Source organism: Aotus nancymaae, unplaced genomic scaffold (assembly GCF_030222135.1).
Source record: "Aotus nancymaae isolate 86718 unplaced genomic scaffold, 86718_ANA_hifiasm-v0.15.2.pri h1tg000067l, whole genome shotgun sequence".
NCBI lineage: Eukaryota > Metazoa > Chordata > Mammalia > Primates > Aotidae > Aotus > Aotus nancymaae.
The window spans coordinates 23,296,152-23,309,843 of NW_026988482.1; the positions used below are offsets into that span (position 1 = coordinate 23,296,152).

At 50.3% G+C, this 13,692-nt stretch overlaps 2 protein-coding genes across 8 annotated transcripts; one reads left to right on the forward strand and one right to left on the reverse strand.

The window, feature by feature from the left end:
- Positions 1-673: 673 nt before the first annotated feature.
- CCDC51 (coiled-coil domain containing 51) lies at positions 674-9,882 on the reverse strand. 7 transcript variants are annotated; one of them, XM_012467639.2, is made up of 4 exons: positions 9,618-9,882; positions 3,347-3,545; positions 2,198-2,362; positions 674-1,666 (listed from the first exon to the last, which is right to left on the reverse strand). In XM_012467639.2, exons 1-4 carry the CDS (start codon positions 9,788-9,790, stop codon positions 908-910), a joined length of 1,296 nt encoding a protein of 431 aa, XP_012323062.2. In that variant the 5' UTR covers positions 9,791-9,882; the 3' UTR covers positions 674-907. The 7 variants fall into 7 exon arrangements, with proteins under 7 accessions (XP_012323062.2, XP_012323066.2, XP_012323064.2 ...); XM_012467643.2 differs by lacking the exon at positions 9,618-9,882 and adding an exon at positions 9,035-9,086; XM_012467641.2 differs by lacking the exon at positions 9,618-9,882 and adding an exon at positions 9,035-9,078 and having other exon boundaries at positions 3,347-3,666.
- On the forward strand, positions 9,161-12,632 carry TMA7 (translation machinery associated 7 homolog). The gene is made up of 4 exons (XM_064367044.1): positions 9,161-9,253; positions 9,344-9,399; positions 9,481-9,568; positions 12,263-12,632. Exons 1-4 carry the CDS (start codon positions 9,238-9,240, stop codon positions 12,295-12,297), a joined length of 195 nt encoding a protein of 64 aa, XP_064223114.1. The 5' UTR covers positions 9,161-9,237; the 3' UTR covers positions 12,298-12,632.
- The last annotated feature ends 1,060 nt before the right edge of the window (positions 12,633-13,692 follow it).

Here is a 13,692-nt window from a genome sequence, read left to right on the forward strand (position 1 = left end):
TTTAGTCCAGATCAAGGGTCATGGTTCCCCTCTGAAAAGAGGTCATACACATGCCCCACTGCACCTCCCACCTGTGGGAGACCCCTCCCTATCACTGCCTCTCCATTCACACCACTGGTGGCCTGAGCTCTGCCCATGGCTGTGGAAGTTATCCCCGGGCTGTGTGTGGGTATGCACCCAGCCCTAGTGACACACCAGTGCTGCCCAAAGCACTCTCTGTACCAGGGATCCAGATTGGCCACCAATCCCTATACTGAGGTCCCCAGCAACATTTATCAACCATTCCTCCAATCTCTCTTCCCTGCTCTCCTCTGACCACTCTTCCAGTATTAACACTGGGAAGTTCTGCCCCACATGGTAGAGAAAATGATCCAGGAGATGAGAAATTAACCATGGTCACCAACTAGTAAGCACCGGGCTAGGTTCCACTTGCTGGAACTCCCAGGCCACCTGACACAGGACAGTCAGGTTAAGTGGAGGGCAGGCCAGGAAATTCAAAATGAAAATCTAGGCCTTAGGAGTGCATCCAAAACAGTTCAGGAAAGAGGACAAAGAGGAGATGAGAGTCCAGACCCAACTCCAGACCCAACTCCAACTCCAGACTACTCCAACTCCAGACCCAACCTTCAGGTCTTGGATCTTGATTCTCAGTGAACAAAAAAACTCAGTCTGATTGTTTTAAATAATAAAACTCAGGACATTTTAATCGGACATTAGCACAAAGTTTTGATAATTAATGTAAATGAACCTTGCCTACAAAGCAAAGCGTGCCTGCTGGTAAGCCACACAGATACTGCTCCTTCAGGCTGAGGTTGTGCACCCCTCAAAGGCTTGCTTCATTGCTATTCTCTAACTAAATCCACATGCACAGCTATTGCCTCAGACCCTCTGAAGGAGGGGCCAGGGATTAGCTGGCCCTGAATAGCATGTAGAGCACAGGCAGTGTGGCCACAAATGTCACACAGGTGACCAGGGTGCTGTAGATGGTGTTCCTGTTGACTTGGGCTTCTAGTCTCTGCTCCGTGTCCGACAGTGCCAAGATCATGCTCCCCTGTTCCTGCAGGGGGCTGGGCATAGCCCCGTCTGCTGGTTCCACCAGGCCTGGGTGTGCTGCAGCCTTTACAAGCTGAGCCACCCCAGCCATTTGGCTACAAGTCTTTTCTAGGCCATCAAGCCGCTCTTGTAAACCTTCTAGACATGAATGGACCTGCCTGGAATGACTGAGCTGCTCTTTCAAGGCAGCTGAAAGGACATCTACATCTCTGTCTCTGGTTGGGGGAGTACCTGCCTGTGACCCAGAGCCCTGCCCTGCCCCAGCAGCATGTACCAGGCCCCTCAAGTCCACCATGAGATTGTGGAGGTCCCTCTGCTGGAGCAAATAGCTAGATGCCTGTTCTCGAATGGCCTCCTGAAGACTCACAGGCCCCTTCTGTGCCTCCAGGAGTAAGGCCTTCAGCTCCTGTAGCCGGACACGGTTCACATAGGTGGAGCCAGCCACACCAATCAGGGCCCCCAGGACTGAGCCAATGAGGGACCAGTTCTTGGTCCTCTCAGCCCTTGTGCGCTCCTTGTCGTGACTTTCCCGCACAGCCGCAGAGAAGAGGGAGAACTTCTCACGCTCAGAGTCTTCTGCACGCAGATAAGCCGTGCGAAGCCTCTTCTCCTCCTGCAGAAGCAAAGCCATGTTACTGGGTTACATGGGCACAAGGTGGCCCCGCAGCTATAGCCACCAGCAGATGGCTCACTACTTTGTGCCTGGCAGAGTACATGTTTCATAGACCAGTGCTGAATGAATAAAGGTAGCACAAACCTGGCTGGGTCGGAAGAATTGGGAGTGATCAAAGTGAGTTGCATGATCGTCCCACCTGAGCAGTCCTGGGTTTGACCAGAGGTACACTTATGTCTACAGGAAGGGAAGTGTCCAACATTCCCTGGGCCAGCCCCTACACGGTTCTCCCTTCTCAGCATTCTGGGTCCCAGGCTACACTGCCTTGATCAGTTGGCCCCAGTACTCCAGAAGGAAGTAAATGGATAGGCTCTAGAAGCCTGGGGCCCTGTCCCTCCATAGGAGCTTCGGTTCAGCTCTGTACCAGGCCTCTGATCACAGACCGGTCAGGGTTGCCACCCAGCACCTCTGTGATCTGCCAGGCTAGGGTCACCGTCCAGGTGCGAAAGGGCTGCGTCCTGAGGTGCCTACCTGCAGCATCCTGTGCTCGAGAGTGGCCAGTTCCAAGTACTGACTGTCCTCCCTGGAGACACGGTCCAAGCGGTCCCTCACTTCCTTCAGCTTGGCCTGGTGAACTTCCAAGTTCTCCCGAGCCTCTCCGACAAGCCCTCGAGCCACCATGAACACTTTCTCTGCCTGCAGAGAGAAAACCGGAGGCCATCTGCACCTTCTCTCCACACCCACACAGGCTCAGCTGCATTCCCAGCGAGGCTGTGGCTAAGAAGAGGTCACTGGGGTGTGAACTGCAAAGGGGAGAAACAGAATTCCTTAGACACTAATCCTGGCTCACCCAGTGGTGCTCAAAGTACAGCCTTGGGCCACGCCCATCAGAATCACAAGATGTAGCCATTCAAGCAGAAATAACATGCCCCTGAAAAACCAGAAAACAGCTAACAATGCACACAATTTGTGTTCATCAAACCCAGTCTATTCTTGCCTGATACAAACCACAGTAAGGAACCTGTGTTGGTAGGCTGTTTGCCGTGTGCTGCCTAATTTATGCCTCATAACAATGCCATGAAAGGCACTGCTGTGGCCTCCAGTTTATAGACCCGGAAACACCAGCTCAGCCAAGCTCACAATCTCCAAGGAAAGAGACGGCATCGTTTGTTTCAAAGCCCCAGCAGAACCCCAGGTTCTTCCCACCTCGCTACACTACTCCATGCCTAAGCATGAGTGGGAACAGAGATGGCAGAATGCATTTCTGCCACCACGAAGGACTTGACAACCACAGGCAGCTCTTTCCACCTCGCAGTGTGACATTTCCCAGTGCCCTCCACCTTTACAATAGATGTTGTAATTACACACAGTAACAGTACCGCAGCAAGCCCCAGGTAACTCTCACCATCAACCCCCAAACAGTCCGTAAAGGAAGTATTTGCTGGCTTCACAGAATGGACATTAATGCCAGGGACTTATTGTACACAGTAACTGTTTTCAGGGAAAGTAGGTGGCACAGTTACATGGAGACCTTCACCCATGTGAAGCATCAAGCCCAGGTTTCCACATGAGAAACGAGGCCAAACACAACTCTGGATGTCGCACCGAGCACCATGTGGCTGGTTTGGCACATTTCCCAAGTCTAAGGGCAGGGCCAGCCACCCCAGCTCCCCTCCTCACCTCCGTCACCTTTCCCTGGGCCTCTCGAACCTCATTGAGTCCGACAAACTCTTCATATCTGTCCCACCAAGTCTTGGCTGTGGAGGTCACTCGTTGCTGAATGCTGTGCCTCAAGTTTCTTCCCAGTGCTGGAAGGCGGTGATGCAGCCCAAGGGCCACCTCCTCAGGTCTTTTCTCTCCGGGCTGGCTGGGGCCTGGGCTGCAGAGAGTCCTGGTCATAAAGAGGTCCCTTCCAAGCAGGCCCCTCTGAACCAGTACGTGGGGCACACCCATGATGTGCTGCATGGCAAACCCAGGGCTGCGCCCCATCATCAGGAGATCTGTGAGGGGGAGGCCAGACAGGTCAGCTCACAGCTGAGAAAGGCTGGACATAAGTCAGTTTAGAGGCCTGGGGAGAGTTCTGAACAGACTCATCTCCACTAAAATCATCTAAACTGAGCACCACCTTGTTGGGTCGAAACTTCGGTCCCTATGGCAAGAGGATGGTCTCCCCTGGTGCTCTTGGACAATGGAACTCTTGAGAAAGAGCCTCTAGGATACCATGCCTTCCAGTGTCCACCACCATGCCTCACAAAGCAGACCCTTCCCTGCTACCCAGCTCCCTGCATTCCCCAGGTCTCTCTGCTATGACTTGAATGAGAATCCTGGTACCCAGGTTTCTGATATCAAAGGCAGTTTTGAAACTGGAGTTGTACACATGCTGACAAAGCCCCACAAAGATGCATAAAGATTCCCCACAATGTTGTAGAACTCAGGGGAATTCAGGAAGATTAAGATCCAGGATCATTTCTGTAAAACAGCCTCAAAACCAACTTCCCAGACTCTCCAAGAGCTGGCTTAGCACCAGGGAAGCAGAGTTTCAATTCTGTGTGAGGACATAAGGATACAGGCCATTTGTGACCCAAGACAGAAAACTCTCAGCTCTCCTATAAGACAATTCCAGGGGCAAAAACAACAATAAAAACAACACCTTTTGCCACAGAGGACTTTTCTTAGGTTCACGCCACCCATCTCCACCCCGACTTTCCAGACCCCAACTCTCAGTCTCACACTTCTTATGAAAGAGTTTCCAGACCCCAACTCTCAGTCTCACACTTCCACACTTATGGAAGAGAAACTTTCCATAAGCTTTCTCTTTTCTCTCCAACCTGCCACTGCTCAACTGGTTAGGTTTCTTTTTTTTTTTTTTTTTGAGACTGGGTCTCACTCTGTTGCCCAGGCTGGAATGCAGTGGCATGATCTCAGCTCACTGCAACCTCCACCTCCTGGGTTCAAGCAATTCTCTGCCTCAGCCTCCTGAGCAGCTGAGATTACAGGCGCCTGCCACCACACCCGGATAATTTTTGTATTTTTAGTAGGTTTCACCATCTTTGCCAGGCTGGTCTTGAACTCCCGACCTTGTGATCCACCTGACTCGGCCTCCCAAAGTGCTGGGATTACAGGCGTGAGCCACTGCACCCAGCAGGTTAGGTTTCTCTAATCTTTCCTTTTTGCATCTGCTTTGATGTTTGGGCCTGCTTCTCTGAACAGCAAGGAGTCTCTCATAATCCAGAATCAGGCCTCACCTGACCCCAAGAGTGGCAGTGATCCTGAGGACCCCCCTGCCCCCGAAAGAGGTGGCCAGGTGACCCATTTTCCTGGAAAAAGCTGAGCTAACAGCACCCTCCTCTGGCCAAACCACACCTCGAAGTCCTTAAGTGCTGATCCTGGCTGTGAGAGCGACACCTGGTGGCCAACAGAGAAGGCCAGAGAGAAAGGCAGAGGGAGCTGCAGACAGGAAGGGATTGAAGGAGCTCCAGATACAGAACGGAAAGGGGCTTCCTGATGGAAGGTGATGTGAGGCAGAGGCCGCCCACAGCATCCCAGCCTCCTCTCCATCATGCTGTGCTAAGAACTGTCTTTGGAGAAGCTCAGGCCAGTTGAAAACAGCTGGTTGGGTAGGAACGTGGCTTCTGGGCAAAGTGGGCCCGAGCTGAGCCTCAGAAGGGAACATCACTATGACCGTGGTCCCAAGCTGGTGCCACACCCAAACACCTGGGCCCCATTCATAAGGCTGGGTTCCATGCCCATGAGGCTACATACCATCCAGGCCCCAGCAGCCCAGTCAGACTTCCAGGCCTTAATGCCAGCACCCATGGCACACAGGCTGGGACCCCATAACAGCCCTACAGGTGTATCCTTCATCAAAGCAAACAAAGCATGCAGTGTCTGCCATGGCTGGCACCACTTTCAACACCCTCTCTTCCCAACATCACTGCCCCTCTTGGCTTCCTCCAGAACCTTCTTAGCCTCCTTTCCCAGTACCTCCTCTACTAGCTACCCACTCTTAGACCCCAGGAAGGTCACCTATTCCTGGCAGAGATGACAGCTACTGTCTCCTATGCAATCTCGGCTTTCTCCCCTGCTCTCCCAACCCCCAGGTTCTGCACATGGCAGCCCAAGGCTCTGTAACACATAAATCAGATTATATCCCTCTGATCAAACCCCCCCAACAGCTCTCATTTCACCTGGCAATGGCCAAAAGCCCTGAGACCTCTCAGCTCTCATCCTCTTCCTTCTACTGCCGTACTCTGCTCCAGCCTCTGTGCTCTTCCAGCTGGATGACTCTTCCACCACAAGTCTACTCAGCTCACCCTAACATCTTCATCTTTGCCCAAATATCACCTCAGTAAGGCTTCCTTGACCACTCCCTCCCCAACTACCTTCTCTGCTTCATTTTCCTCCTGATGGACACATTTCCTTACTTACGTGTTGCCTATTCTCTCACTAGAACATAAGCTAGGTGGCAGCAGAGACTTCATAAGGGAATGTGGCAATAATTCCCAAGCTATTTCTCTACTCCGGTCCCTCCTTCTCCACCACCCCACCAGCCCCCAACCCTGAGCCCTGTTTCTCAGCCCTGAGGATGTCACCACTTAGATGTTTCACAGGCCCTTCAACCAGCAAGGGGAAGAATGTTCCTGGCAGAGGGAAAAGTGCAAAGTGCCTGAGGTCACCCAAAACCTGAAAGTGCAGCTGGAAAGCAAAAGCAAAGAGTGGATGGAGAAGTTGGACGGGTGAAGCAGGGCCCTGAGAGTCAAGTTCAGAATTCTGCCCCTTCAGATCCATTCTCCTACTCTATGTAGATGGCTATCTCCTTCCAACTGCCCTTTTCTCAAGCCTCTATTATCTGCTCCTCATCCTCACTTCCAGCTGATGGCCTGCTTGCTTCATTTTACACCAAGAAAATAAAAAATTGGAGAACTTCCACAAACTCTCACCATAACTTCCCAACCACTAGTAACTGCCCCATTTCCACCTCCTTTATTGATCCTCAGGATTAAAAACCCATGCTTCAGGCCAGGCACAGTGGCTCATGCCTGTAATCCTAGCACTTTAGGAGGCTGAGGCAAGTAGATCACCTGAAGGAGTTCAAGACCAGCGTGACCAACCCCGTCTCTACTGAAAATACAAAAATTAGCCAGACATGGTGGTGGGTGCTTGTAATCCCAGCTACCTGGGAGGAGGCTGAGGCAGGAGGATCGCTATAACCCAGGAGGCAGAGGTTGCAGTGAGCCAAGATTGCGCCATTGCACTTCAGCCTGGGGGACAGGGTGAGACTCCGTCTCAAAAAACCAAAACGAACAAACAAAAAACACCATGCTTCTAGGGAAAACCAGCCTGTGCCCCAGGTCCCAAATCCTCTCTCCTCCCGAGATATTGCTCGGTAATCAATCTGACACCCCCACCACCAACTGCCCCATTTCTCTTCTTCCCTTTATAACTAAACTCCTTGACAGACTGCCTGAATTCACTGTCTCTGCTCCTCTTCTCCGATTCCATCCAGCTCCCACTAATCCGGCCTCACTCCCTCCTCCCTCACATGCCATTTTCACTTGGTTTCCAGTCCCCACTGATCTGCCTAACCTCTGAACACTGTACAGACTCTGTAGCACCCTAGCGCTCAGCACTCAGACTCCTCTCTTATCCAGTCCTGGGATTTTAAAATTCATCTATAAAAATGGTCTAAAAAATTTATTTTGGTGACGGACATACAACTCTATGAATATACTAAAACCACTGAATTGTATATATTGTGTGAATTTTATGGTATGCAAGTTATATATCAATAAAGCTGTTATTTAAAACAACAACAACAAAAAAAATTGGCCAGGCAGAGTGGCTCACTGTGGGAGGCCAGCACTTTGGGAGGCCAAGGCAGGTGGATCACGAGGTCAGGAATTTGAGACCAGCCTGGCCAAGATGGTGAAACCCTATCTCTACTAAAAATATAAAAATTAGCCGGGCGCAGTGGCGGGCACCTGTAATCCCAGCTACTTGGGAGGCTGAGGCAGGATAATCGCTTGAAGCCGGGAGGCTGAGGTTGTAATAAGCCAAGATCATGTCACTGCACCCTAGCCTGGGCGACAGAGCAAGACTCCATCTCAAACAAAACAAAACTATACTCTTGACTCCTCCAGCCCAGACCTCTCTCCCCAGGGTTCCAAGCTCATTTATCAAACTTCTCAACCCATATCTCTGCCTGAAAACCTAATGGGGATCTCATCTTCCTCCCAAACCTGTTTTTCCCACAGCCTTCTCCATCATGGATGACAGCAATCCCAAGTTCAAATATTCAGGCCAACAACCTCGCATCACCCGCGATTCCCCACTTTTCTCTCCCACCTCACATCCATCTATCTAGCAAATGCCACTGGCTTTCTAAATCCAGGATCCTTCCTCCTCTTACCCCTCTGCCACTGCTCCCAAATGGTCCCAATGACCCACATCTCTAGTCTGGATTACCCCAAGAGCCTCCTGACAGATGTCACCCTACTTCTATTCCAGCCCCTGTAATTTATTGTCAACGGAGCAGTCAGTGCTCCTTTCCAAACACAGGTTAGGACCATGTCTGTCTGCTCAACCCCTACAATGGTTCCCCACTTCTCTCAAGGTAAAAGCCTGTCCTTTCCATGCCCTACAGGGAATCTACCCACTGGCTCTCATTCGTCTCTGACCTCATCTCCCACTAGTCTCCCTTTCCTCACTCCACTCCAAGCACATGGACCTTCTTGAAGTTACTGGAACACACCAGATTATCCCCACCTCAAGGCCTTCATGCCAGCTGCTATCTGTGCTGCTTGCTCCTCACCTCTTCAAGTCCTGCTCACATAGTAGGCCCTTGAGAGGCCTTCCCCATACACCCTATCAGATATGGCCATCCCATTCCCACCCTAGCACTCTAGATCCACTTTCCCCGCTTTATTTTTTCCATGCACATATCCCATGACTTGACATACGTATTTCACTTATTTGGTTATAGTCCGTCTCACTTACTAGAATGTCAGCTTGGTACTTACATACAGTACATATGTACTGGATGAATAAACAGAATTCGCAAAACTGCTGCACCCCTGACTATATTATAAAACAAACTCCTTACAGTTTGTACAGGGGCTTCCAAAGCTATAGGACCAGGTGATATAACTCCCGTCCACTTCTGCCACCTCCCCGCCTAATCTCCCTCCACCCAAGCTGCGCTTTCCTCGGTTCCAGGAACGCGCCGAGCTTCAAGGCCTTTTGCACATGGACATGCCCTGCTGTCTACCTGCAGTGCTCTTCCCGTGCCTCGGGGCAGGGGGCGCTTCCGATTAAGTACCCCTCCTGCGGTTCCGGATTCTACCCTGGCAGGACGACCCTAGCTCGTACCTGGCGTGGCCCAACAGAGCGTCTGCCACTCAACTGACCTCTGACCTGTTAGTGTCCGCCCCTGGCAGGCCGCATCCGGTAGCGAGAGTTCAACTTCCTGACTAGGAACCAATCAGCGGGGCTGCGTCCCTGCCTATGAAAGGGTGTAGGGGGCAGGCGCTCCGTTTCCGGTGGCAGGGTCTGGGAAAGGGGCGGCAGACGCCATGTCCGGCCGGGAAGGTAAGTATTCCGGGACGGTTAGGAGTACGGGGACGGCGGGGCGGGGACCGGGCGGCGGTGGCAGGCCGAACCTGCTCGTGTCGCCCACAGGTGGCAAGAAGAAGCCCCTGAAACAGCCCAAGAAGCAGGCCAAGGAGATGGACGAGGTGAGGGCGGGCGTGGAGGCGCGGGCGGGTGCGGAGGGGCTGGGAGACAGCCTGAGTTGAACCCGCTCCTCTTCTCCCCAGGAAGATAAGGCTTTCAAGCAGAAACAAAAAGAAGAGCAGAAGAAACTCGAAGAGCTAAAAGCAAAGGCCGCGGGGAAGGGGCCCCTGGGTAAGTGGGGGCCGAATGGAGCTCACGCCGGCCAAACGCTATGAGGCACCTGTTGGGATGAGAGCGCGGGCATATCTCTTTCCTGCCTCCTGAACTGCGAGCTCTCGGTTTCCGACGTCCGCTGCAGCGGATGGTCTCTAGCCAGTCATGAATTTGCAGCAGCATTAAGTGGCGGGAGCTGGAAACGAAGTCTCCTGACTCCCAGGCAGTCTGGGCTTCCATTCTTTAGGGAAGAGCTGCAGAAACGGAAACATTGAAATGTTTTACCTCAGACACAGATTCAGAGTTAAGTTTCTCGGTGTCTTCCGTAATCTCTTGCCCCAAATTCGTATTTTACTGTCTTCTTAGTGTTTGAACCTTACTCGACTTGCAGCTTTTTTTTTTTTTCTTTTTTGAGAAGGAGTCTCCCTCTGTCACCCAGGCTGGAGTGCAGCGGCGCGATCTCGGTTATGCATTCCGGGTTCAAGCGATTCTCCTGCCTCAGCCTCCCAAGTAGCTGGAATTACAGGCACCCGCCACTACGCCCGCCCGGCTAATTGTCTTGTATTTTTAGTAGAGACGGTTTCACCGTGTTGGTCAGCTTTCGAACTCATGACCTCAAGTGATCCACCCGCCTTGGCCTTGCTCGGATTACAGGCGTGAGCCACCGCGCTCGGCCACCTTTTTTTTTTTTTTTTTTTTCCTGCTCATATTGTCTCTAAGAAATGCTTTTGCTTCCTTAGTCTTTACTTCTGGCTGTGCCAAGTCCAAGCTCTTCGGTGTGCTGTTGCTCCATATGCTTTTCTAACCGAATCCTCCACCCTTTTACCTCTCTTATGTAAGAGGAATTCATTACATTTCAAAAGATTTTTCAGGCTCAGCAGTTTTAGTACTGTATGTACATCTTAAACATTATTTTACATTCATCGAACTAGTGATTATTTCCTCCACAGTTGTTTATGCCCTATTTGAGCACTATGAGCCACGATAGGCATGATGGAGACAAGGAGGGGGGGAGTGTCATCCGGGGCTTCCCAAGACTTCTTCCGGTGGGTTTGATCCATTACTGTTTACCCACCCAGCACTGAGATTCTAGCTCTTGAGATTCCTTTTCAGAATGGTGTAAGGGGCCAGGCACAGTGGCTCAAGACCATAATCCTCGTGCTTTGGGAGGCCTAAGCAGGAGGATTGCTTAAGGCTAGGAGTTCACAGCATCATAGGGAGACCCTGTCTCTACAGAAAAATTTAAAAATTAGCTGGGCATGGTGATAGTGGCCTATTTCCTGTAATCCCAGCTATTTAAAAGGCTGAGGCAGCGTTGCTTAGCACAGGAGTTCAGGGTAAGAGGATTATTTGAGCACAGGAGTTCAGGTTGCAGTGAGCTGTGATTGTGTCACTGTATACCAGCCTGGGAGATAAGAGTGAGGCCCTATCTTTAAAAAAAAAAAAAAAAGGCATCTTGCACCCTCTTTTAATCTGTAATTGTGTATAGGGAAAAGGTCAGTCCTTAGTGTAACTCTATGCTAGTTTCTCACTGAGCATCATCTAATTTTTTTTTAAGTTTTATTTTGTCAAGCATACTTAATCTTACCCTGTTTCTTAAATTGCCTGCTGGGTTTCACACATATGGTCATTTGTAAATTGGTAGAGCATACCAGGTGCCAGGATCATAATGTGGAAGGTAGTGTAATGTGGCAGTTAAGAATGTGGACTTTGAAGTCAGACAACTCAGGTTAGAATCCAGGCTTGTCACATACCTTGAACAATACCTAACAATAAGATTTCTTTTTTGGCTGGGCACGGTGGCTCAACGTCTGTAATCCCAACATTTTGGGAGGCTGAGGTGGGCGGATCACTTGAGGTCAGGAGTTCGAGACCTGCCTGGCCAACATGGTAAAACCCTATCTACTAAAAATACCAAAATTGGCCGGGCATGGTGGCAGGCACCTGTAGTCCCAGCTACTTGGGATGGTAAGGCATGAAGAATGGCTTGAACCCAGCAGGTGGAGGCTGCAGTGGGCCGAGATCACACCACTGCAATCCAGCCTAGGTGACAAAGCAACACTCCATCTCAAAAGGGTTGGGGGGGGGGCTTCTTTTTCTGTAAAATGGGTTGATACGGCATGAGGATTAAATAAGCCAATCTGTGAAGTATACAGCAGTATAGATCTAGACCAGTGTGCAGCCAGCCATTGCTTGTACTCCATCTCATCCTCATTTTACCTTTACCCAGAACAGACAATATCAGTGAACCTGCTATCCATGAGCGCAGTGGCTCACGCCTATAATCCCATCACTTTGGGAGGCCGAGGCGGGTGGATCACAAGGTCAAGAGATCAAGACCATCCTGGTCAACATGGTGAAACCCCGTCTCTACTAAAAATACAAAAATTAGCTGGGCATGGTAGCATGCGCCTGTAGTCCCAGCGACTCGGGAGGCTGAGACAGGAGAATTGCTTGAACCCAGGAGGCGGAGGTTGCGATGAGCCAAGATAGCACCATTGCACTCCCGCCTGGGTAACAAAAGCAAAACTCTATCTCAAAAAAAATAAATAAAATAAAAATTAAATTAAAAAAATAAACTGCTATCCATGTTTGTGTTAAAGGGAATGCCTAGTACAAAAGCCAGGCTTTACTAAGGTCTACAGCAGGCCCATGGGGCTTCTACCATAAGAACTGTATTTTTCCCTGATTGTGACTATTTTCCTTTTGCAGCCACAGGTGGAATTAAGAAATCTGGCAAAAAGTAAGCTGTTCCTTGTCGCTGAGGAGATGGTGATCCTTTATTTCATCTGTATTTAAACATCTGTATTCCCTGCCATAGCATCTTTTGCCACCTATAGCTGGAATTAAGTGTTGTCTTGGAGCTGTTGTACATTTAAGAATAAACTTTTGTATTTAAAAAAAAAAAAAAACTTACAGTGGCTTATCATCTCTTTAGTTGTTTTCACTAAGTCATTCCTACCATAACTGTGAATTTAAAGTAAAACCTGCTCAGAATCTTGCCAGAGTCTGCTCTTTGGTCCTTGTTGTACCTTAAACTTTGTATCACCTGAAATTAAACCAACTTGTTTGTTTGAAAGGACGCTGTTCTTGTGTGGTTATACACCTGACAGAATATGTTACATGAGATTAGAAGAATTTGCACTTTTTTTTGGCAGGGGAGCGGGTAGAGTCTCACTCTGTCACCCAGGCTGGAGTGCAGTGGCATCATCTCTCTTCAATGCAGCCTCCACCTTCTAGGTTCAAGCTATTCTCCCGCTTCAGCCTCCCGAGTAGCTGGGGCTACAGGCACCCGCCACCATGCCCAGCTGATTTTTTGTATTTTTAGTGTTGGCCAGGCTGGTCTCAAACTCCTGACCTCAAGTGATCTGCCTGCTTTGGCCTCTCAGAGTGCTAGGATTACAGGCGTGAACCACTGTGCCCGACCAGAATTTGCATTTTAAAAAGAAAACCCAACTTTGATGTGACATCCAAATTGTCTTATGTTTTAATGGGACTTGTTCATCTGTTCATGTAAGGAGTCTGCTATGTGCAGGCACTGGGGTATGTACCAGGGAGCAGTTCCTGTTGTCAAGGAACTTCTCTACCGTGGAAGAGGCAGGGCAGGGCAAATGACATGCTCCTTCAAGTTGATGGCAGTGAAGTCCCCACACACACCAAATGTCCAGGGCAGCAGCTGCAGGAAGCCCCAGCCCACTTGCCAGTGGATGGAGGGGGTGCCAGTGCCAAGTAAGGGGTTGGGGGCAAGGCAAAATGTGGGCTCACTCTGCCTCCTGCTACCCAGCACTGGAGTCCTAGGCATACCTGCCACTTGCCCCTCACTAAATGCAAAAAGGACAGAGACCATCCATAATGTATGCTAAATATCTATTGAAACATTTAGCTGGGTGTGGTGGTGCACTTCTGTAGTCCCAGTTATTTGGGAGGCTGAGGTGGGAGGATCCCTCGAGCCCAGGAGTTCAAGGCTGCAGTGAGCCAATATCACACCACTGCACTCCAGCCTGGGAGACAGAACAAGACTGTATCAAAAATATATATATATATATGAAGGGCCGGGCGCGGTGGCTCAGCACTTTGGGAGGCCAAGGCGGGTGGATCACGAGGTCAAGAGATCGAGACCATCCTGGTCAACATGGTGAAAC